The sequence below is a fragment of the Corvus cornix genome, chromosome 14, assembly GCF_000738735.6.
Source record: "Corvus cornix cornix isolate S_Up_H32 chromosome 14, ASM73873v5, whole genome shotgun sequence".
In the NCBI taxonomy this organism is placed as follows: Eukaryota; Metazoa; Chordata; class Aves; order Passeriformes; family Corvidae; genus Corvus; species Corvus cornix.
In genome coordinates this window covers 10384586-10408390 of record NC_046344.1, presented here as the reverse complement: position 1 = coordinate 10408390, position 23805 = coordinate 10384586, and the positions used below count along the sequence as shown (strand labels likewise).

Below are 23805 nucleotides of genomic sequence, written 5' to 3'. Positions count from 1 at the left end.
CTTTGAACCCAAAGCTGATTATCTTGTAGCTGAGGCCAAAATAAGGGAAAAGGGACTAGAGAGGCTTAAGCTTTGAAAACTTGGTTCAAGTTCTTCTGCTGCTACAGTCCAAATTTGCAATAATTAAATGTGATTTCTATTTCTGGTTTTGGTTTTGCATTTGTGGAAACAAAAAAAAGTCTTCTTACTGTCTTGTCTCAGACATAAAATCTGCCAAGGTTCATGACATACCCAAATGACACGTGGTGAAGGATGTAGTGTGGCCTTCACTAGTACCCTTTCAGCTACCTCACTGCCCCTAGGAAAAACAGTGACATTACTTACAGACATTTTACTAAAATTATTGGGTTCCAAAATTAGCTGTAGACTGCACAGCACCATATTTACTTAGAAGTGATACTTCCCCTCAATGCAGAGAAATCAAAAGCACAAGTTCTCCTTTTCAACTCACTTTCCTCTTTATAATGTGTCACAGCACAAACAATGTGTGTGAAAAAGAGAACTAAGTGAGGCCGTACATTTTTACTGTTTGGTGCTTCTTATGTAGCTATTGCTTAGGCATGCTTTCCATAGCTAAGGCATGTCTTTTCTTTTGGACCTTGAAAACACTACCATGACAATCCATAAGAGAGATACAGTTGCTATGAAACATCTGTCTTATCTGCAAAAACTGCATGGGAGTTAAAGAGAATCCATAGAACAGGAAGGGAAGTCATGCAGTAAAGCAAATTAGTGAATTACTGATATCTATATATTGTACAGCTTGAATCACTATATTCAGAAAATAGGGAAATTTGTTAAATAGACTTCCCAGTCTATGAGAAATTGCTCAACCAGCAGTACCTCAAAGCTATTCACCCTGGATAGAAGGAATCCCAAAGAAAAGTTCTGCTATGGAAACCAGTTTTTGGCCAGAGAGGCCAAAGACAGTAGCTGACTGGAAAACCAGAGCTCATATATAGAACCAACATAAAAGGAATTTTCAAGGAATCACAGTTCCTTGTTCATAGTACAGTATCAAAATCCATAGGGACTTGGCAGCAATGTCCATGAGCATCAGAGAGCATGGCCCTCAGTGAATAAGCACCAGCCCATTCCTGAACCGTGCAAGGCAGAACTGCAGGAACATACTTTGGATAAGTCTCAGGAGCCCTCAGTTACCAATGTTGTGCCTTCCATTGTGCATACACACTCACATAGCATTTCCTCAGCAACTCCACCAAGGTTTGCGGCTCTTTATGCAAACCTTTCTATGTCTATTATGAAACTGATTTCCTGTAGGAAAGTAGAACTGTGATATTTTGGAAGATGTTTTGAACATAAAAGCTCTGCCTTTTAGAGTGCAGGGGTGTGTTTTTTCTCTAGAGCTTGTTTTAAAATGTGTCTGATCAAACCTTTCCTTACTTCCTCACCTCAGAAACTAGCTGTGCTTCAAAGTCCTCCAGCATCCTTCCACACCTACATTTCCAGTATCACCTACCATAGTTCTTCCCAAATGCTATGACGAGCCTCAGTAGTGCAGCATGAACACTACAGGTGAGGCACACCAAGATAACACACTGCAATGCTGCTGGTCACACTTGCATCTTCCACAGAAGGTCATTTTCTTAAGTGAAGTTAGGAATTCAAAAGGTTCAGAATTTCCAGTCTAGTAGAGGCAAAGACATTGTGGCCTCAAATATTTGTGGTCATTCAGAGTCTCTCTGGACTTTGGACATGCATTCTCAGAGAGCTGACGGAGCAAGACTCAAAAGGAGAGAAAGACTGAGCATGCAGACTAATTAGCATGAGAAATGAGGGAATCTTTTAACTAATAGAAGATAGAATACTAATTAATAAGAAACCTATCTAACTTGTAGCCAATGAACATTAATGCCTTTGTTTGCCAAAATGTATTAATAATGAAAAGTTCTAATAGCTGTGGTGCTGGTTTTGTGAATTTGCCACCCAGCCTCCCTTTCTGTGCAGAACTGCAAATAAATCAAATACCTTGACTCTGTGTGGGGTTGGCCTCTCCCACACCAGATGAAACAAAACATTTTGGGACAACAAAGGCATGGATGAAAATACAGGAGGAAATCCTCAGGATACAAATTAAGATAGTTCATGTGAGGGCAAAATACTGACCTCTATCATCACATGCATTCAAATTAATGCCAGGAATTAATATTTTAAGTGTAGAAAACCATAGAAAGTGGCCTAGTATCAGTTATGCTGGTTCTTCCAATACTACTGAGCATATTCTGTCCCCTCCTTTGGTAGTAGGGTAGTGTCCCAGTCAACATCAAAGCAAAAAAGCTTATGGCCACCTTAGGCAGTTCCCAGATGTCTCCCAGCCTCTCTTTTTCCAGTCTGCATTTCTTCTAAGACCACCTTTATAGACTACTCCATTAGGTGAACCATGTTTTGCTCCAGCAATTCTTTTCTGCTCTTTCCAAGCAGCTATGAGTGTTGTACAAAAATTACAGTCAACCAGTGTTTGCTGCAAACGTGCACTGGAATTACAGTAATAAGCTGAACTCTTGTTCCCCAAACTGTTGTTCTTGATGTGTATAGAAATTGCCTCATGGATTTCGGCCTCAGAAGCTGCTAAAGAAATCTGTTTGCCGGGCTGCTGAAGGAGTTTATCATTTGAGGGGTTGTGCTGCACATTAGAATAGGGCTAACAAACAACCCTCCGAAATTTCCTTTGATTTTCTTATGCAGTGATTGTTTTATTCTCCTATCAAAACAGAGCACTAAACCAGAGAATCTGTATTTGTGCAGCCTTTCATTATTTTCTGCTTTGAATGCTGTTATTCTGAGATGTTGCTTTTTTTCTAAAGTGCACAGAGGAATTCCAACACAGCCTGGATGAGAGAGAGCCTGAAGAGGCTGGTGGCCTGCAGCACAGATCAGGCCCCATGTCTGTAAATACCAGGAGAAGATCAGCTGCTCCCAGGAGGGAAACAGCTTTGTCTCTTCTCAGTGTGCATGTTTCCATGGAACTTGGTGGAAGTGGATCTCCTCTGCAAAGACAAAAGTCTTACACAGGTGGGCAGCTGCTTTGCTCACAGGAGCTGCTGCCTTGTGCAGAAGCCATTTCTTGCTGGCAGCTGGTTAAAATCTCGCCTTACTGAAGCAGGGAGTCTGGATATCATTGTATTCATCAAATCCTCTTTCCCTACCCCTTCAGACTCTGGTGGAACTTTTCTTAAAAGCTATAACCAATGGAATAATACTACAAAAAGTATTTGTTCATTCTAGAGTACAGTCTCTTTTATAATTAATTTCTGATTTGTGTAGGTCAATGCATGAAAACTAAGCAAGTAATCTTGCAGATCACCACAGAAGCAGCTATAGGCATCATGAGAGGAACACTCATGAATGAACTTGGTTTTCAAAAGGTTGTTTGTCTTACACAGGTAGGCATGGCAAGGTAAGTGAAGATTAGATGAATAAACATTCTGTCGGATGCTGCTACATTGTGAACACCATGTGTAAGCCCGACAAGCTCCTGTTTCATAGAACATCCTACTTGTCATTTTCAGCCAATGGCAAGAGACACTTGCATGAGAGGCAAAACTAATTTTGTATTGGTAGATTCTGTGAACATGGGAAAGACACTTTCACTTCTGTTACACCAAGTGGAGCTGCAGGGTAAGTGCCCACATGCTGCTGGCTTTATTCTTACTGATGGACTGTTTAACAGCATGGCTTTGGAACAGATTTGAACTGGAATGAAACAGGAGTTGAAGAATTTGGGAAGCAATAGAATATGTTACTGTCATCTCTCATCCAGTTCTGGCTTCCAACCGAATAAATTGATCTTTTCCTAATTAGTGACAAGATCAAGCTCTTCTTAGCAGGGACAAGTAACCAGTAAAGGTAACACTGCTAGTTATACCGGGGCTGCTAGAAGGGAGGTTCCTCTTAATTTTCCTCTTTGGAATTCCCCCTCTGAGTGTTCTGATTCTTGTTATTTCCTCCTTTCTACTGTCGCTTTCTGTTAGCCCTGGGCAGGGCTGGCAGTTCTCATCATTTTTTGGTACTGAATCCAGAGTGATAGAGCAGTAACTGTCCACTTTCTTAAGGTCAGTTTTTCTTCTACCCTTGAATGCATGCTTTTTTCATGGTAAATTCATCTTACCTTGCTTTTTGTACATATTTGTAGTTGAAGTGTGTCAGTATTTGTACTTGTGTTGCTTGAAATACTAGTAGGATGATGTCTGAATGTGGGTGAAATTTCAGAGAATTTTTTGTGATTTTGTTTTGTGGCTAGTCCTGCTACTTGCTGAAAAAGTTGCTGTAGTTTGTTTCAGACTTTGTTAAGAATTTTCTTTTTTTGTAAAAATGTTGTGCCTATGGAAAGCGAAACTGAGAATCATTGAAAGAAGCTGGCTTATTTCCATTTTTTCACAAATCTGGCAAAACAACCTAGAGCTTTACTTTCCCCTTGAGCTGGGCTGAAATTCTGTCTTGAAGAAAGCCATTGCATTAAAATCTAGACAAGTATCTGCTGTGATGCTTTACTTTATCTTACTGCTGGGATGGGAGAGCTGGGCACAGCTGTGACGCAGGAGGCAATAATGGACATGAAAGGCAAATTCTGCTCTAAATCACAGCTCTGACACCTGCAGGGCACTTATTACAGCTCTGCCTGAACTTGTCCATCTCCAGCACCAGATGAGTAACATTGTTGGTTCTGAGCTAAGCTCGTTGAAAGGCAAAAACTCATTTTGCCTGATATTTATGCTTTTTTAAACTTCTTTAAACTCATCTCTAAGGGAGACAAAGAATAATGTGGCTGGATATAGATATGGGGTTTTTTTCAGCACCATCTCTGTTTTTCTTTCATTTTAGACTATGAAGTCTGTGGAAAGTAACACCATTCCATCAGAAAGATAAATACTTTTAGCAATAGTAGTATCTCTTCTTGAGCTGGATAATAAAATAGAAAAAGTTAAACTGGCTTTTCAGTGTATAAGTTTTTTACAGAACTGAAATAGAAACGGAAACCTTCAAAGCTAAATATAAATTGATGTGCATTACCTGCATTTTATAAATAATTAGGGCATTTCTGAAAGGAAAAATCTCTGTGGTACCTGTGGAGCAGAGGAATTGTCAGTCATTTATTTGGGGAGAGGAAAAGGAGGTAAGTGATTGGAACATGGAGGGAATTCCATCCTTCCTCACTGCTGGCTTTCCCACCTCCCAAAGAACCTTGTCCTAAAACATTGACTGCAGCAAAAGCCAGGAAACAGCCCTGCCTTTGGGGGAGTGCCTTGTGCCCCTGACATGACCCTGGGGGGGGGGCAGAGAAGATGAGAGAAAACTTTCTAAAGTTGGTGAAAGAAAACAAGGCTATAAAATTGTGGCCAACAATACTGAACTTTTCAGTATTTGAAAGTACTTTTAAATCAAAGTACCGATGTTTCACTGGACTCCTTAGTTACAGCTTGATATAGCCTGCTTTTTGTCAGCTTGTTCACTCAGACTCATGTGTAGCACTTAATGGGTCTGGGGTATTGCAGGAAAATAGGATTTGTTCAGCAATCTTTGTATTTAATTTTTCAACTTGCTGTCTTCACAGCAGTCCCACTCTCTAATTTTTCTGTAGTCTAGAACTTGGAATGTTATGAAAGACTTGGATGTTATGTCATCCTCTGGTTAAAAATGTGTGATTTGCATGGCACTACTACTCTTTTCTATGAATTGTCCTCAGCTTCCTAAACTGGTCCAAAAGTTAAATTGGAGGGGGATTTCCTCTGTTCCTAAAATGACTTTACAAATTTTCGTTTTCTTAACCTCTGTACTCATGTGGGAGATTTATTGCCTGTTAGTTCATATGTCAACAGAGGTTTGGGAAGGAAAGCCCCCTGACAACTCTCCTCAAATCTCCTCTCCTTTACCTTTTGGCCTTTATAATCCTTTTTTCTCTTAGATAACATTTGATTTCAATTACTAACAGACCCCATGGCCTGGAATCTTTAACATGTTGACCCTTTAAAATATAAGACAAGATGAAATAAAATTATTTGGGAAAAATAATGAATCAAAATTACCTCCATTACGTTTAGAAATCTAAAATGCCCCATCTAGCTCTTATGATTAATATGTGATTTAAGTGAACATCTGCTCCTTCTTTGTTCTTGTACAGAGATGTTCACTGTTTCTTTCACTACTTCTCCAGAATTTTTAATTCATATGGTATCACTGGAACTCTAAAAGAGCATTGAAAAAAAGCATTGTGAGTCTTGGAAGTGAACCAGATTATTATGCCAGATATGCAGGATGCAGAGCTAAACCAAATGCATCCTAAGTAGAGACCTGGCAGTGTCAGGTGTGCCCAGTCACTGCAGAGGTGGCACAAAGAGCACGTGGGGCTGCCAAGTGTGGCCATGCAGCCAGAGCGTATCGGCTGCTGGGGAAAGGAGGTGTTATTTAAGGATTTAAAGAACAATATTTGTCTTAACCAGCGTCCAAACCACAAAGGATTGAACTCTCTGAATGGCATGGAAATACATTTGGAAGTACGTCCTGTCTCGCCCCCACCCAGCACATGCCCTTTGCGCGTGGAAGCCTCGCAGGTGGCCCTGGGGACTCCTGTCCTGAAGGTCCCTGCAGGCTCTGCCTTGCTCCTGCTGAGAGCTGGCTCTGGCCTTCACAGCCCTAACACAGAAATTATCACAAAATTTTTTAGTCCTCTGGCATGAAACTGTGCCAGACACCCATTTTGGCAGCATTGAGTCCCATGAGACCCCAAAGGGAATGTAATATCAGTAAACTAAGTTAAAATTATGTATGAAACAACAGAGGAAGTGCTGAGCAGTACAGAGCTTATTCACCCTTCACCTCAGACAGGACTGCTGAGATGCTGTGACAAAAAAAGCGGAAACTCTGAGAAAGGAGACGCTGTTGTAAACAAGCTTGGTAAACGCCTGGTTTCATTTTGTGTGCTTCAGTTACAATATGCAGCAAAACACTTGCTGTCCCTGACATGTAATTTTCCTTGCCTCTGACTCCTCTCCATGTAGAAATTTCCATCTTTCAAAAACTTGCTTCTTTATTCACAGTGTATTTTCCATGGTGGAGCTATCTTTTTAATGCAGCAGAATACAGGTGCTATTAAAAATTTGTTGATTCAGATACCAAAAGAAATCCCAGGATCCTAAATCCAGTGTAGTCAATAGAGAGACAGCTATATAAAGATTTGTGTCAAAACCAAAAAATGAAGAAAAAATACCAGAGCTGAAGGCCAGTCAGACTCATGAAGCAAAAAATGGCAAGCAACCAAGTTCTTCATTTTTGAAAGAATGGCAATCTTCATCTTGTTAAGGTAGAAGAGTATGTTTCTCTCACTCCTGCGCACCTGAGCGATACCATCTTTTACATTCTAATTTTAAGCTCTGTAGCCAGACCTGACTCTGGCAAGACTTTCCTTGGGTTGCTTCTTGACTTCTTGACCATTGTATTCCATTACTTAGGTATTTATCCACAGAGAGATGCTATTGAAAGAAAAGTTAAAAAATAGAAAAGCTCTTATGACTATGAATTAATTAAAGCTTAGTATTTCCATGAAGATTAAGTAGGCCTACTCAGTTTCTTTCCCTAGGATGTGCCCTGTTCTTTGTGTGCTGTAATCAAGCAGTTTGGCAATCACTGAACTTGGAATGATAGATTTGGCTGTCTTGCATTCCCCTTAAGCCTTCTGCCCAATTTCTTCTCTGACTCTAACCCCAAAATTGTATTGGCTTATTCTTCAACAGCTTTATTCACACAGTTGGAGACTCAGCATTCTGAAAGGCCCTGTTTAATTTGTCTCTTAATTCAAAAAACGGGAGGCGCAAAACAAAGTGTTGCAACAAACTGAAAGTTTAATCTGGTGTGTTTGTAACCTCATTCTTAGTTCTTATGCAGGTTTCTCAATTTCTGCTTTCCATTTATAGCATGTCAGGCAATAATACCAAATTTTTGTAATCTTGGTAATGTAGTGAGGCCATAAAACATGAAAAAGGAGAGCTATCTTAGTGCAGGCTATTTCTACTCATGGAAGCACACCATGTTCACCTGCTTTTCACACTTCTGGCTCTAGATTTTGGCATTTTCTGCAGCAAAATGCAGAAATATCCATTTCCCAGCTGTTCAGAGGGACAACCCCAGAGAGGGGTAAGAGGAATGAAGATGAGTTTATGAGCACATGGTACTGTGTGATGAGGTCTGCTCTGCCTTCTTTCATCACAGCTGTAGTGTTAGCTGTATTTCTCTTTTACCATGTTGCAGGTAGGTTTCATGGTACAGCAGTTGCTCCATGTTTGCACACCTCAGGAACAGAGACAGATGCAACCAGGGACATCAGTGGCATTCTGCTAAGGGCAGAGTATTTGAGAGCCATTTATTAGATATTCTTCATTGCAAAATATCGTACTTGATGCCAAGCTGAAACTTTCCATGGTTGTGGTGTGTGGTTACCTATTTCAACAAGATATAGTCTGAAAAATTTACTGGGTTTTCTTTTCATCCTGACATTTCAGCATTATGGTGGAGTGAGTCATTTGGATCACCAGCCCAGGTGGCATTCACACCAGTGATCTGTAAATACTGAAGAGCCAATAATTGGGTTTGAAATAATTGGATAAAGATGATGAATAAGTAACATGTAGTTTTATTCTATACTTGTGGAATATCCAGGAGGAATGTTTGAACTGATTCTAGTGTCTGTTGCAGTAACTGGAAGATAATAGAAGGGAATTTACAATGATGTGGAGGAAAAGATAAACTTTATCAAGAAATGTAGCTTCTGGATTCTTCCCTCATATTCACTGTAGTCTTCTAATTTCCTTGTTACCTGCTGGATTTGTGTATCATTTACATCCTGATAAGATATACAGGGGTTGCCACTTGTTCAATACTTGGCACTTTTGGTCCAGGTGGTCAGACTGCAGTATCCCACTCCTCTCACTGGAGTAAAAGATAGGTGAGTCTCACTGCAGGCTGTCTCTGGATCTGTAAGTAGCTCAGGGTTATAATTCAATGCAGGTCTTGGCAAGAAATGCCAGCTCTCCAGCTTCAGGATCTGTCTTGCCAACAGAAAACCACAGCGCAGGACTTGTTTTGACTGACAAAAGCTGTGGCTGTGTCATAGCTAACTGCTGTGTAATTTCATTTCAGACAAAGACAAACCATGGATTCAGTATTTGTGCCTGAAAATGGCTACCTTGATTTACTGCACAGTGATATCGATCCCTTGCATCTGTGTGCTTTCCTTGATCCTAAGCCATCCGGAGACGAAGAAGGTGACTTCTCTACCGGTTAGTAAAACACTAAAAAATGCTTGATTGGTTTAGTCCTCATGCTGTAAGTTATTGCCGTCTCCTCTCAGCTACAAAGCCATGTAATGGCAGTTTGTCATGGTGACTGAGTTAAATTCTACAGGCACTTGATGTCAGGATATGGTAACTTTTGTGTCTGTACATACAATGACTGCTTCCAGAAACTATCATGTTTTCAAACTGTACATATTTATAGCATCCTGCTCAGTCAGTCTAAGAAAACACACTGTACTGTCACTCATCAGGGCATGACAATGTCTTTCATTTGGATATCATTCCTGAAAGTATTTTATTTGAAAATGTTCCTGTCATAAGCTGGCTAAGTGTAATTGTCAACACCTCTGTGGCTTGAAGCCAAAAGTTCTGCAAAACAGAGACTTTTAGATGAGTTTGTGATGAAGACAGTCCACAAGCAAACAGCATTTCATTGCCTTCTGAGATCCTAAGGCACCAAAACAATGGACTTGCATTACCAGATGCCATTTTCCAGCTCTTGCGGGCACAGTGATTTTATGATTTTTATGAAGAGGAGACAGCAGAAGGGCCAGGGTGTAAAGGTGATAATTTCTTGCACTTCAGTTTCTACAGATAATCAGATCAGAAGATTGCCCTGGCTCTTAAACTTTGTGCTCCTGACTTTGCGGACTTTCTGCTCTCCCTGAGTACTATTTTAAAAGTATGAAAGTATATCTGTGGTATGGTGAATTAGCTGAGCTTATTTTAAACAAATGAGCTAGACCGTGGATTGAGAGTGGCAATGAGAGGAGAAGAACTGATGCATGTCAGATATGAAGTCTCATAGCTCCCAAATAGGTGGAAAATGTTACCAAATTGGAGCATTGTGTCTTTCATGAGTGACCAGTGCCAGTAGGCACACAGGCAAATCAGTGGAGAACTGAGCACCAGAATCTGGAATCATCTTTGTGATTGATCATTTCCCAGGTTGGGCTTTTCCCTCTCAGCTTCTGACTGTTAAAAACAGCTGCAAGAGTGTTTTTTACTCTTGCTCAGTGACTTGCTCCACTTGCTCAGAGACTGAAAGTAGGATGAATTCGGGGTCAAGCACTGACTCTTGTGCTATCACAGGTGTTTCACTGGTTGGAATACTTTTTAGCCTTAGCAATGTCGGAGATGATGTAGGTAAATCAAACATCATCAGGACATGACACCAGTTACTGTAAGCTGGGCATCTCTGCTGTGAAGGTGTTAGCATGGTTCCTGGCAAGATTTTAGCCTTGGCCAACTAGCAGCTTCACAGGCAATTTGCAATGCATTTCAGGGATTAGAATGGACACAGCATTGTTCTGAACAGGGGATCTGGATGATACCACCATATCCTGAAGGATAAGAAGGTTTAATAGACTGCATGGGTCTGGGCTTTATTGTCATAGAATGGATTCAGGAAGTATTTTATTTACTAGGAGAGAGAAGGTCTCAGAATTTAGCAAAAGAAAAGTGCTGACTTCTAGGAGACCATGAATTACCGAGAATTCAGTTCTGTTCCTCCTTAGCCAACATACAATGAAAAGCCAAAGCCTTCTGCTGAAGTAACAAATCTGCTTGTTCTGCATGTCCTGCTATCTGGCTTTTTTACTGCTTGGTTATGGCATTCACTGAGACAGTGCATATTCCTTTTTAACTCTAGATCTTGAAGTTGATGCCAGCAGCTATGAACAGTTAAATAATGTGGATTTCCCATGTGAAAATGGAGATGCGTTGTACCCCTGTTCCAACACCACAGATGCATATGCTAAAATAGGTATGAAAGCAATTGTTGTTTTTTAAATAATTATTTTACAATCACTTGCTATAGCGATTTCTTACAAATTCTATTCTCCATCTGAAGCCATGGCATTTACTCAAGTAGCCTTTCCCTCATGCATGGTAGATCTAATTTAGAGTACCTGAACCTGTGCGTTGTGGGGAAACTGATTAACAGTAGTTTGTGGTTGTTGGGGGAAAATCTCTCTATTAATGTCTCCTTTTGCTTAACATTTCCTGTCTCAACTTCTCCTTTCTTGTGATCTTTATTTCCTGAACAACAAGTTACAAGAAAAACTTAATTTAACTCTTCAATTTTACTTACACTGCAGAGTTCTGTTAATGAGAATAAGAATACAAGAGTTTTGCTGTGACGTTTACTGTATCATTACTGTGTTCCTCTTTTTTTTTTCCTTTGTTGCTAGCTGAATTAGTAGAATATGTGCTCAAGGATCAGCAGGAGAAGCAGGTCGAAGACATTTTTGGTAAGATCAATACGGCAAAGACTTATTTTCTCCATGATAATGTTCTGGCTGACATGTGCTTCATCCCCCCAGTTTGAACACAAGTAAAGTTTCTATATATCTGGTATCTTCTTTTTTCCCTCTGGGTACAGTGTCCCAGGTTTTCCTTAGAAAACTGAGGATTTTATGCATTTTTGCAGGCCTTTCTCAAAGATGGCAGTTTTGTCTCTGACCAAGCTACTGATCATGTCACCATAGCCATAGAATATGCACAGCTTAATTGTCCAGTGCAGTAATACCCTCAAGTAGCATCACACTTACTCTGAGCACAACAGGGATGATACACAGAAGTTCCCAGAACACTTTGCATGTGTATAAATACAGTTCACACACACTGATTTCTGTCCAGGATGCACAGAACTGCCTGAGGAAGCGTGTCAAGTTTTACTTCTCACCCTGATCAGTACATCAATGCTGTAATATATATATAGAAAATATATTTTATATATATATTATATTTTTATATGTAATAAATCAGTCCTTCATCCATCCTTGACCAGAGACATTGCTTAGCTTGTGGTACCAAATTGTTGTTTTGATAACAGCACAAATACAGCTATTTGCTATTCCAGAACAGATATATCAATAGGTGGCTGTTGAAAAATCCATAGAGTCAGAAGATTCACAGAATATCTGTATAGCCTGTTTTATGTTTGAGCAAAATAATTTGGATTAATTTACCAAAGGTCAGTCCTTCCTTAGAATAATTCTGGCTGCAGGAAGCTCACATGGCTTTTCAAATGATTTGTACTGCTCCCTGGTGTGTTTAAAATTTGGGGGGGTTTTGCACTTAATGGCAATATTTTTATTTGTTTTAGAAAAAAACAGGATACAATATTAGTACTTAAGTATTTTCCAGTAAAAGTATGGTATGGATAACTTCACAGTTCTTGCAACACAGGGTATGAAATCTTTTTAGAACTCTGTCTCTTAAAGGATCTAATCCCTTTAGTACATAAATTGAGTAGTACTGAGATCACACTGTGGTACAGCTGCGATTTTTTATCCTTTGCTCATCATTAGAGCATTGAGAAGTAGTTATGTTTTATTAGCCACTGAATTTATAGCAGTAGATTAATAGTTTGCAGTTCAGAAATTAACACAGGGTGAAAAAGTTGCATTCTGAGCTCTGTGGGCTTTCTAAAATCATATGGACCTGGATACATCTTTTATTGCATGATTTGGTTTTTATTTGGAGCATATCTCATCTTTGCTTTCTGTTGGTGTGTTTCTCTTGTTTTTACTTCTCTCTGTAATTTTTTAGGAGAACAAACATTTACATTTGGCCACATTTCATGTTTTTAGCAGGGAACCTTATTTTGGATGACATTGCTGCTGAAAACACTGAGAAATTTCCTGACATAAAGATGCAGACATGTCTTAAACGAAGTAAGTGTAAAACAGTGAGATTTGAAAGGCTTTGTGCCCGAGTTCTAAACTTGCATTACAACCCCTTGGCTTTAGCAGAGCCCCAATGCACTTGTCATGCAGTTCTTCACTGACACCACATGTGCTTCCTCTGTCTTTGTTCACACTCATGGGCTGGAACTGAAAGCAGCTCTTCCAAGCGTAGAATTTACAGTTCGCAGAATTTGTTGTCCTGTAACATAACATTAAACGTTATATTTCTTTGCATATTTGTCATCCTCATGACAGTGTTGACTTTGTTTTCAGTGTATCTGTAGCTTAGCAAGCATTGGCTGAACAATTGCCTCTTTAATAGCAGGAACAACAGCAAAAATCTTTGGCACAAAAATCTACAGCCTAATTAAAACTTCACAGTCAGAGTGAAATAACATGAGGCTTTTCACATTCATTTTTATACACTAGACCTGTACAGTTCTGAAACAGCTGAATTGAAACTGATAACACCCCCTTCTATTTTAAAAAGTTAAAATAAGTTTCATGGGGTAAACTTAAAATTACCAAAATTTTGTCACTTACTATGACCTTTCTATTTTTCAGCCTTCTTAGGCTCTGCAGAGAGTTACTGTGATGCTTCAGAACCCAAATATAAGAAAATTGGTAAGTCACTGGCTGAATAGGAAAAGGCTATTAAACATATATTGTCTTATGTTTCAAAATATCATCCTCTGTTAGGTATTGTAACTAACTTCTAGAAAAGGTTTGCTCTCATAGATTTGGTGATTTTGATCATCATGCATTTTCATGCTTCTGCAAAAATCACATTTTTATATTCCTCTGATTAATTCATGATATAACAAATCTATGTCCTCTTATCTGCAGATATTAAATTGTGCATCTTAGCATCAGTTACATGGTAGCCTAGGAAAAGTTGGATCCTTATGCTTCAAAAGTACATGTTCCTGCCAGGTGATAGGAAAATTACTTGCTTAACATCAGCAAAGGCATAGTTGAGCTTTCCTAAATCCACATGAGAGAAGAAAGCAAAATAGTGGAGAAGTGGGTCAGCGCCAAATTTTGTAAATTTTATCAAGTACACCTTTTTTTTCACTGGATTTTTGGAAGATGTCTGACTTGGAACAAAGAGGATCAAACCCAGGAAATGCAAAGCTATGAGCTGAGTCATGTTACCCATCATGCTCCGCATGTCCTGGGTTTGATCCTCTTCGTTCCAAGTGTGACATCATCCAAAAATCCAGGGAAACATCCTAGTGAAAATAATAACTGTGAAGAGATGATTTCTTGGCCCAGTCCATGCTGTAAAGTCCTTTAAACCAAAAAAAGAAAGGGAGAAAGGGAAATTTCTGGGTTTTGCACATTGTTTGACCATCTACAAGACAACACCTGGGGCCAGCAGGCAGGCTAGAACTTGTTCCTTAGCTGTAAACTGCTGCTTACCCAAATGTAGCCTAAAGGGATATTTCAGGCAGAGCTAAACCAGCAAAATACTCTTCCAAAATCCATGTGAGAGCAACCAGTTGTGACTATTTTATATTGTGTTTTGAATGGACCTATTACTCATTGTATGCCAGCACACCTTACAAGCCTCCTAAGGGGAACTCTGACTGTATCAAACCCTAGGGGCCATGTACATGTCAGGCAGGGCAGCCAAACCAGTGTGTAATCTAGAGATTCATCCAGAGTGCTTGGATCTTGGGACTGCACCTCAGCACAATTCAGGTAAGGAACTGGCATAGACTGCATGAAAGTCATAGAGAACATACATGTGCACCATGACTGTGACCCAAGCTGGTTTTTCAGTGTTCTTGTGGAGTTCTGAGGGAGTGATGAGGGAGGATTGAGCAGAATTAGCTGTGAAAAAATATGTTTGCTAGCTCTGGGAAGGTTATCAGAGTTTTTACTGAACTGGTGCCTGCTAGTTGTAGCTATTTAGACACAGGTGAAGTTCCTGGCAGTTAGTACCCATTAAAAGTACTTTCTATTTGCTTAAGTTCCTTTACTGATTTGGCACTTTTAAAAGCCCTTTCTGCCACACCAACAATAATAGTTTACCATAAGGAAATGGCACATCAGTTCCAAATGCCTCACCCTCCAGAACCTGCATTCCAGTGGGAAGTATCATTACAGAGCTAACAGGTGCTTTGTAAAGCTGCACCTATCCTTTTGCTGGAAGTCCTTAGAATAGGAGAAGAGAAGGTTTCTCTACTGTCCTTGACCCAATGAAGGTGCTGAGGAAGGAACATAAACATAATTCAGTATAAGTACTGGGTAGAAAAAATCCAAATGACAAAAAGATGAGCTACTTGACAAATTCAGGGGTTTGTTTAACCTGTCACAAGTGTCACAGTATGATCCTGCAAAAGCAAATGCAGCAGCTCTTCAGAGGTGTAAGACTACTTACAGTAAAGAGAATAATGTGTATTAGAGTTCAAAGTAGTAAGCCAAGGATTATATTCTTCCAAAGGAATCGAATGAAATAGTGGCACATACCCCAGAAAGGTTTGTAGCTCCTGATAAAAACATCAGACCACAGAAAGTGATGAAATACAGACTTACTTGTTGCAGCTAGATAGGAGAGGGAAGGAAAAAGCAAATCCAGTTCTGAGAACAGGGGTGTGGCAAAACCAAGGAAACTAGCAGACTAATTCAAATAAGCAAGTGTGTCTTACTTGATTTGTAAGAATCTTTTGGTAGGCAGATGAAATTGTACAATGCACAAGTCTCTCTCCCCACTTGTCCTGTTCTTGGAGGGAAAAATGTGCTGCAGACAAGATGCATCTTTAAAAACTCTAGTGTTTGTGACCATTCTTTGGGAGACACTTAACACACACTAGTTGTCCTTACAAGCACTGTAGTGTCTAAGTAGGGAGTCAAGGTCCCCAGTTTATTGCTCTTGGGCCTCTCTACTCTTGTGCAATATTGAGACAACAAACTGTGCTTGGAAAATTGGTACAGCTAGTGTAAGACCTTGTTATGTCTTATCTGTCAATCATCCATGTGTAAGATCATGTACATCTAGAAATAAGACTGACCAGGAAAGATGAAGAAAAAGAAAATTTAAACAGTGAACTACTGAGAAGAAAAAGTGATCTACTACAGAATTTAATAAATACATTTTAGATTTTGAAAGCTAAATACTTTCCAGAAAGCTATTGTAAATTGTTCTTGCTTTTGGAAAATCAAAACACAGCTGATCAGAATCAAGTGGTTTATCGTATTTACTGAGACCTCTTCTTTGGTTCCTTTAACTTCTACCAATGAGACAACTTTTTTCCTTTTGTTTTGCTGTTTTATTTTAAAGTGGAAGTCCCTGCAGTGTCTGCAGGGGATGGCAGTTTCTTTGCTATGCCTTTCAACAGCCATCCCGTGAGCTGCACCTCCCTAACTAACCAGCACATGTCCTTTTCTGTTCCTGCTGCCCATGGACTGGAAAGAAGCTTCATAATTTCTGGTATGTAGAGTACAGCTGTAGGTGTGCACTTGTGCACAGGCTGATTTACACAAGGGGAAAACTCTTATAAATCTTGACATTGATTATGAGCAGTGGCAGAAAAAACGGGTATGGCAGCTGTTTCAGTCAAGCACTTAAAAGTGTGGCACTCACTAAAAGATTGAAAAATATTCAAGGGAATTGCCCCTAATGAAATAAAATTAATCTTTCATTTAAGTGGTGCAGGTTATAAGAGAACAGTTATTTACTATATGCTAATCTAAGTAATTACTTGTCTTAAGAACAGGAAGTCACAAAATTTTTGCTAATAAGCTTTAACTTAGTTCCAATTTCTTTTTCACCCAGAGGTTTGTAAAGGACTGAGGGATAATTACATTTGCAACAGTAGAGCAAAATCTAGGCTGTGATTTAGCTCATAAAAGCTGAGCAGTAATCTCACTGATGGGCTGTGTAGCCACCTGGTCTGGGCCATGCTGGGTAGCAGAGGGTGCTCATGGTACACTGAGAAGAGCTAATGACAAAGGCCCAGTTCAAGACCTTTCTCTGCTAAATCTGTGCTGGTATGGAACCAACAGCAGTGTGTAAGTTGGAAGCCTTGAAGTACCTGAAGCAAGCCGAAACAGCATAAAGTAGCAGAAGAAATTCTGTCCCACCTACAGAAACTCAGAGCTATGGCTGATTAAATTGCAAGCACTGAATCATCAAAAAACGTTCCCAGTGTGGGTTGAGAGGGAGGATGCTTGTACAGCTTGCATGATGTGCAGTTATGTGGGAAGGATGTAGTTCATAGGAAGGTAAAATTAATGCAGATACATACTATTTACACATTTTCTCTTTTCTGGATCTCTGGCTATACATTTACAGACTTTGCCCGAAGCACTTTTCCTTATAATGATAGAATTTCTCTTTAGACTATGAAAAGCAGTGACTCCTAAAAGCTGGGTAATCCCTTGTATTTCATGCTCATCATACCTTGTAAGTGTTTTTTCTTTAATGGATTCTATGGACCTTATGTGATCCTATGAATTCTCCACAGGGAAGCTTTGCCTAGAAGTGGCCAAAAAGGATAATTAGCTTTTAGAAAGCTTTTTCTTTCTTATAAAGCTCTAAAAACAGAAGAGTAATTATTCTGCACTCATTTCAGGATTGTCAGAACCTTTGACCTCAGAGTGCCTACCACTCGGTATGACAGGGTACCAAGAGAATCCAGGCTTTGCAGGTCCTCCTCAGCAGATATTTAACTTTGTTCTTGAAAATGCCACATCTGATGTTATAGTATATCCAGGTAAGAGCAATAGCCTTTCATCCACATAAAGAGGCATAAAGTGCTAAAAAATCAATGCTGCCAACAGCAGCATTGATTAAATTCAGTTACTGATAGCTATGATATGCTGAAAACTGTGCTTTGTTTCTTGCCAGTGCTGACATCTTCTATGGAAACATTCGTATCTCCAAGTTTTCCAGTTAATTTATGTGGTAAGTAGAAAATTGGGGGTTATATATGTACAGCACTTTGAACTGGGAGAGGAACCATATTGCTTCTACTCGAAGTCAGTTCTCCCCTCCAGGCTTTACTTATATTGACCTCATTGAGGAGAATAAAAATTGATGGCATTTCCTTCTTTGTATTGGTCACTGGCTGCTTAGTCTGATCCAGAACAAAGTGCAGATAAGGGTTGTAGAGCTATAGGTTCAGCAGCCAATCCACTGTGTTTGCTATGACATCAGTTTCTGGAATAAGTCATGTTTAGTTAAAACAGTTCAAATCCCAGGGTGCTGGAGCACCCTCAGAAAGTGAGAGATGATCTGATGCTGGCATGGCCTGAGCATCTTAAATGCTTGGTGCTCGCAGCCAGACTGCAGCCAGCTCCCATGGAAGCCCCAAATCCAACATGATAACAACTTATTTAACTAAACAATACTGTAGCCTAATGCACAGAGAGGATTATAAAGAAATCAGAGCCATGGTCAGGATAGAAAAGTCCCACTTCAGGTAACAAACTTTCCTGAGACACTTTTCTTCCAGCCCTCAGAAAGCTGTTGGAACCTGAAGTTTGATGTTGTTTCTGGTCCCTGTGCCCAGTACGGGGGTTTGTTGCCCTCTGGTGGCTTCCACCACCCCAAAAGCAAAAGTATAACGTGGAGATAAGAGGCAAATATCCCTAGGTGTGGGGAAGTCTTTGTAAATTGTATATACAGTTTATGTGAATAAACAGTGCTGATAATTCCCACTGATTTACTGCAGCACAACACACGTATGCCACAAGCCTTGGAATTCCAAATGAAGCAGCAGAAGAATTAGCACGTAAGATGCCAAGCCAGTTAATTTTCCTTTTTTAAAAATTATTCACTCCTGACTGATTTGACCAGTTTCCCATCTAAATGTCTCATTACAGATTTTTTTTCTGTTCTTCCATTCTATTTTCTTATTTAATAAAATAAACAGTAAATCAAAACCAGACACTTGCACAACTCTATTTAATATCTTTCTTACTGGAAGTCTGTGGTGCTTCCCTTTTAGAAGCAACTCTGAACTCAAACCATTCTGAAAGTTGCTGGTACACAGGGCAGGAATTAATTTCCAGATCTCTGAAACTCTAAGATTTGTATTTCTTTTAGACCACATTCTACATAAAGATGATCAAGATGATATTATGGTATGAAACACTTTTGTACATATTTAGGGAGATTTATCTGGTTTGATTTGGGTGATTTTTTTGCACACTTCTGCTGTGTGTGGTTACAAGACTCTGAGGTTGGGTTTGTTACAGCCTCTGTCAATTTAAATTCTGTCTTGCATCTGCAAAACTCTTCCTACCAAAAGTTCTGTCAAAACTGATACTCTGCAATTATTAATGTGTAGAAAATGTGCTCTCTCTGAAAAATTCCCAGTTTCTTTATGTAAAGCACACACTTCATCTGACCCAAGTGCAAAAGTCTGCAGGAGTTTGGAAACAAACAGGTGAAAAGAAAGAAAATCAGACAGCAGCAGGATTTTGTCAGGGAGAGTAATGGGTAAATACTGTTGCCAACTGTCTCTTCTCTGTGAATTTCATCCTTAGTGCTTGGTTACAAGGTGTAGAATAACAATAGGAAGCTATTGCTTTTGAAGACATACAGAAGCACTATGTGTGAACATGAATTTATCAAAACACTGACATTTGAAAAGAACAGTGGATGTCACCTGCTAATGGTAGAACTGCTTCATGCAACTGTCAGAACAGCTGTGGTTATGTTTGGTGCCATTCTGCCTCCAACAGTGCATGTCAGCAGAATTCTACTTGAGGGAGAATTTTTTTTCATTTTCCTTGTAAAATTAACAAATTATCTCTCTTACTCTGAATATATGCTGCAATGAACTTGAAAATTTGCATTAATCTTATTGTTAAAATTAGTAAAGCTGAATCATTGATTATCTAGGCATCTTCTTCAAGTATATTGTTTTGTTTTTCCAGGTTTAGAAAAGTCTCAAAAAGTTCAAGATTCCATAATTCCTTCTAAAGAACCTTTCAAAAGACCAGGTAAGTTTAAAACTCTTGAACTTAAACCTTCCAATATTTTTTGGAAAAATATTCTGTTTCTTTCCATACAGAAAAGCTACTTGTAAGAGTCATTCAGCAATTTGCGAAGCTGTTCTGAGGGTCTGAGCACAATTCCTGGTTTCAAGATGTTAGACTTGGCTTCCTTTAGATATCTAGCTGTAGTAACTTCTTAGCAGGCCAGTGTACTTAGGTGGTTTTATCATCTCTAGAGAGAGCTCCAAAATTACTCAATTCATAGAGCTGAAAGTGTCTGTTGTGCCTGCACTTCTCAGCTGCAGTTGAATGGGGTAAATCCAGACCTATGGGCTTTATGGGAATGCCTGTGCTTTCACCATATTGCAATTAGGCACTTAAAGCACCATGAAATGATGTTGTAGTCTGTGGACTGGTTCCTTCAGTCTGTGTGTGCTCTTTATTTCTCTAGAGCAAGTGGAAACTTTCTGTTCATCACTTAAGGATTATTTCCGAGACACTTGCAAATCTGTGACCATGGAGCGGGAAGTAAATCTGGATCACCTGTTCATTGATGGGACACTTGTTCAAAGTCAAATTGAAACCAAGACTGGAAAGAATGGTGCAAAAGCAATTGAAAAGGAGCTGGTAACTTGCAACCTGCAAGACAAGGAAAAGACAGCCATTGATAGAAGCCAAATATTTCAAATCCCACCACATAAAGACTTAGAGACTAAAGTGATTGTGGTGCTGGGAAAAGCAGGAATGGGAAAAAGCATTCTCATTCAGAAGATCTGCCAGGACTGGTCCAATGGAGAGTTTTCTCAGTTTGAATTTGTATTTTGGTTTGACTGCAAACAAATAAGCTTGCCTGAGAAGCAATACAGCCTGAAGGAACTGCTGCTTGAATTTTTTGTAAAACCTCAAGAGGGAAGCACAGAGATCTTTGAGTATATATTGCAAAATCCTACTAAAGTCCTTCTGGTTTTTGATGGTTTTAAAGGATTGCATGATCACGAGAATTCTCCTCGTTGCTCAGCCAGCCAGCCTGAAAAGGATTTGTGCAGTATAAAGGAGCTGCTTTCAGGACTCATCCAAAAAAAGATACTCAATGGCTGTACTTTATTATTTACAGCAAGACCAAAAGACAAAATGTACCAGTGCATGTCCAAAGTGGATAAGACTATTGAAATAGTAGGATTTTCCCCTCAGCAGAGAGAATTGTACATAACCAAATATTTTGAAGAATCACCCTACTGTGATAGTGCACTGAATTTAATCAAAGAGTGTGAGTACTTGTTCAGTCATTGTTACAGCCCTGTTATGTGTAGATTTGTTTGTTTTCTCTGTGAGACAGTACTTGAAATGGGAGAGCAAAGTCTTCCTTCAACTCTTACTGAAGTCTTCCTGAAATTTTTTCAGCAGAAGATAATGCTTATGCAAACAGATGTTACAACCACACAAAATCAAGAGAGTCTTGCTACCCTAGCACGTATAGCCTGGTGTCTTGGAGAAAAGCACCAAAGCACCATGAAAAGTGATCTCCTTCCTTCTAAGGAAGTTAAAGAGTTTGCTCTGAAGTATGGTTTTTTCCTGCCATTTGCGCTCCCCAGACATTCAGATAGTGAAGAGGAGGAATTTGGGAGCACATTCTCTGATTTTGCCATTCAGAATTTCTTGTGTGCACTTCACCTTTTGTTAGCAGAAGAGCTCAAGGATAAAAATCTAACAAAGTACCTGTCTTTTCTATCCAAGAAGAAAAAACCTTATAACTGGTTAGATTTAATGCCTAGATTTTTGGCTGGTTTGATGTTTCTCCAGGATGACTCCTACTTCTGCTCTCTTTCAAATGAGGATGCAAAACAATCAACCAAGAAGCAGAAAACACTCTTGAAATACATTAGAAGGCTGCAGATTAATACCCTCTGTCCAGAGAGGTTGCTGGAGCTTTTACATTGTGTTTATGAAACACAGAACAATTATCTTCTGCAGCATGTGGCCTTAAGACTCGAGCCATACTTGTCTTTTCTGGGCATAGTTCTTACACCACCTGATGTCCATGTACTGCATTCAATTTTGAAAAGGTCAAGAAAAGAGTTTTCCTTGGATTTGCGAAACAGCGGCATTGACATGCAAGGGCTGCAAGCCTTGGTCAGCCTAAGGAATGTGACATCGTTCAGGTTGGTCACTCTGCACCCCATAGCATTATCCATAGCACTGTGCATAGATGACACTTTCATGCAACAACAGCAGTCACATCTGTTGGTTTTGCATGTTTGTTACTTCACAGGGCCTCCCTCAGTGACACAGTCGGGCTCTGGAAATCTTTAGAACAGACAAAAGACTACGAACTGCTGAAAGCATCCACAGAGAAATTTGTTCTTGATCCCTTTAAGGCAAAGACAATGAAGGACATCAGTGACCTCTCTGACCTTGTAGAGATGCAGGAGAAGATGATGAATTGGTAGGTTCATTTATGATCAAAACTTCTCTTACACCAACAATTTATGAAAACAGGGTTTCACTACCAGTGCTGGACAATGGAGTTGTCTGCTTGTCCAGAGGAGAAGTAACTAAGGGCAGTGCAAGCTTCTGTGTCATCTCAGGGGGCCCTCCTACCCTGATGTGAGGTGGCTGTCGTGGCAGGGAGGAGCAATGACAGCACCATGCACAGCAGTCATCAAAACTGCCAATAAAAAAGCCAGCTGTCATTACTCTTTAATCTCTGGGTATGCCATCTTCCAATTGCTTTCAGTTACATAACTTGGGCTGATTCTTTCCCCCTGTAGCACCTGTGCATAAATGAAAGCCTGTTTTGCACTGGTCCCAAATGGCCTGAGTCAGTCCTTCAGCCCAGGAGGTAAAAGCTTGTGTTACATGGTCTAGAAACCCTGAGTTCCATCCTTGCTGCTGATGTAGCTAGGGGATTGATTGCAATTAAAAACATGCAGAAATAAAGTTCTGTTGTTTGGGGGTTTTTTTAATGATGACTTCAATTTTAACTCGGATGGAGCCTTTTGATTAAAATATAGACAAAACAGTTTAATGTTTGACAGAAAATAGCTGATTTAGAAAAAAAATATTTTTACGTTTTATTGGAAAAAGAACAAACATTTGCACTATGAAAGGCAATTATTGGATTGAAATTATTCAGTTGAAGAAAGATTGGAGCAGAAGTTACTGTGAGGTTTCCTGGTTCTTCAGTTAAGGCAACAGTGGTTTATTTTCTGTAAAAGTTTGCTAACAAATTATTTTTAAAGCATGGTTTTGGCTGCTAAAATATTTATCATACTCTGGTTCTACTGTGATTTATTTAGTGTGCAAGGAGCATCTGGTTGCACCCGCTATGAAATTCCTGCCATCAGAAACCTCAGGAAACTCGAATTTGCGTAAGTGCTAAACTTCTACTGATTGAGATGGTCGTGTTTAAAGAGGAGCAGTCATCGGTGTTGGCTACAGCCATTGCACTGATGTATAATCAGCTTATGGTAAAGCATTAGGTAAACCCCATTTATTGCTATCTTGCTATTCTCTGAACTAAATTTATTAAGTTATGGCCAAAACTCAAAAAGCATAATTTCTGGCTCCTGCAGTGATACAGATCAACAGATCCACCAATTTTGTTTGGTTTTAGTACAAGTTATCTCCTTACCACCAGGTGTAATCTTGTGCCACACGGCATAAAACATCTTGACTGTGATCCAACTACTTAGGAAATATTTTTTCCCCCAGAAACACTCAACTTTCCTACCTAAGACTTCTGATGTAATTTTCTGCCCTATCAGAGCTAAGGGCATGAGAGGATTACATCAGAGAATGTCTCCCAAATAAATTATTTAGCACCCTTTTCCTGGAAGACAGAAGGTTGACTTGGTAAC

General features: G+C 39.6%; 1 protein-coding gene across 1 annotated transcript in view; it reads left to right on the top strand.

Moving 5' to 3' along the window:
- Positions 1 to 3593: 3593 nt before the first annotated feature.
- The window catches only part of CIITA (class II major histocompatibility complex transactivator), a 28316-nt gene continuing 8104 nt past the window's right edge, over positions 3594 to 23805 (top strand). Inside the window, exons 1-14 of the mRNA XM_039560569.1 lie at positions 3594 to 3639; positions 9151 to 9290; positions 10957 to 11070; positions 11498 to 11557; positions 12902 to 12985; positions 13562 to 13621; positions 16284 to 16433; positions 17578 to 17718; positions 17853 to 17909; positions 18679 to 18738; positions 19889 to 19954; positions 20400 to 22107; positions 22218 to 22391; positions 23245 to 23316. Of these exons, the coding sequence (XP_039416503.1) occupies positions 9164 to 9290; positions 10957 to 11070; positions 11498 to 11557; positions 12902 to 12985; positions 13562 to 13621; positions 16284 to 16433; positions 17578 to 17718; positions 17853 to 17909; positions 18679 to 18738; positions 19889 to 19954; positions 20400 to 22107; positions 22218 to 22391; positions 23245 to 23316 (2873 nt within the window). The 5' untranslated portion in view covers positions 3594 to 3639; positions 9151 to 9163. The remainder of the gene's footprint in view (positions 3640 to 9150; positions 9291 to 10956; positions 11071 to 11497; positions 11558 to 12901; positions 12986 to 13561; positions 13622 to 16283; positions 16434 to 17577; positions 17719 to 17852; positions 17910 to 18678; positions 18739 to 19888; positions 19955 to 20399; positions 22108 to 22217; positions 22392 to 23244; positions 23317 to 23805) is intronic.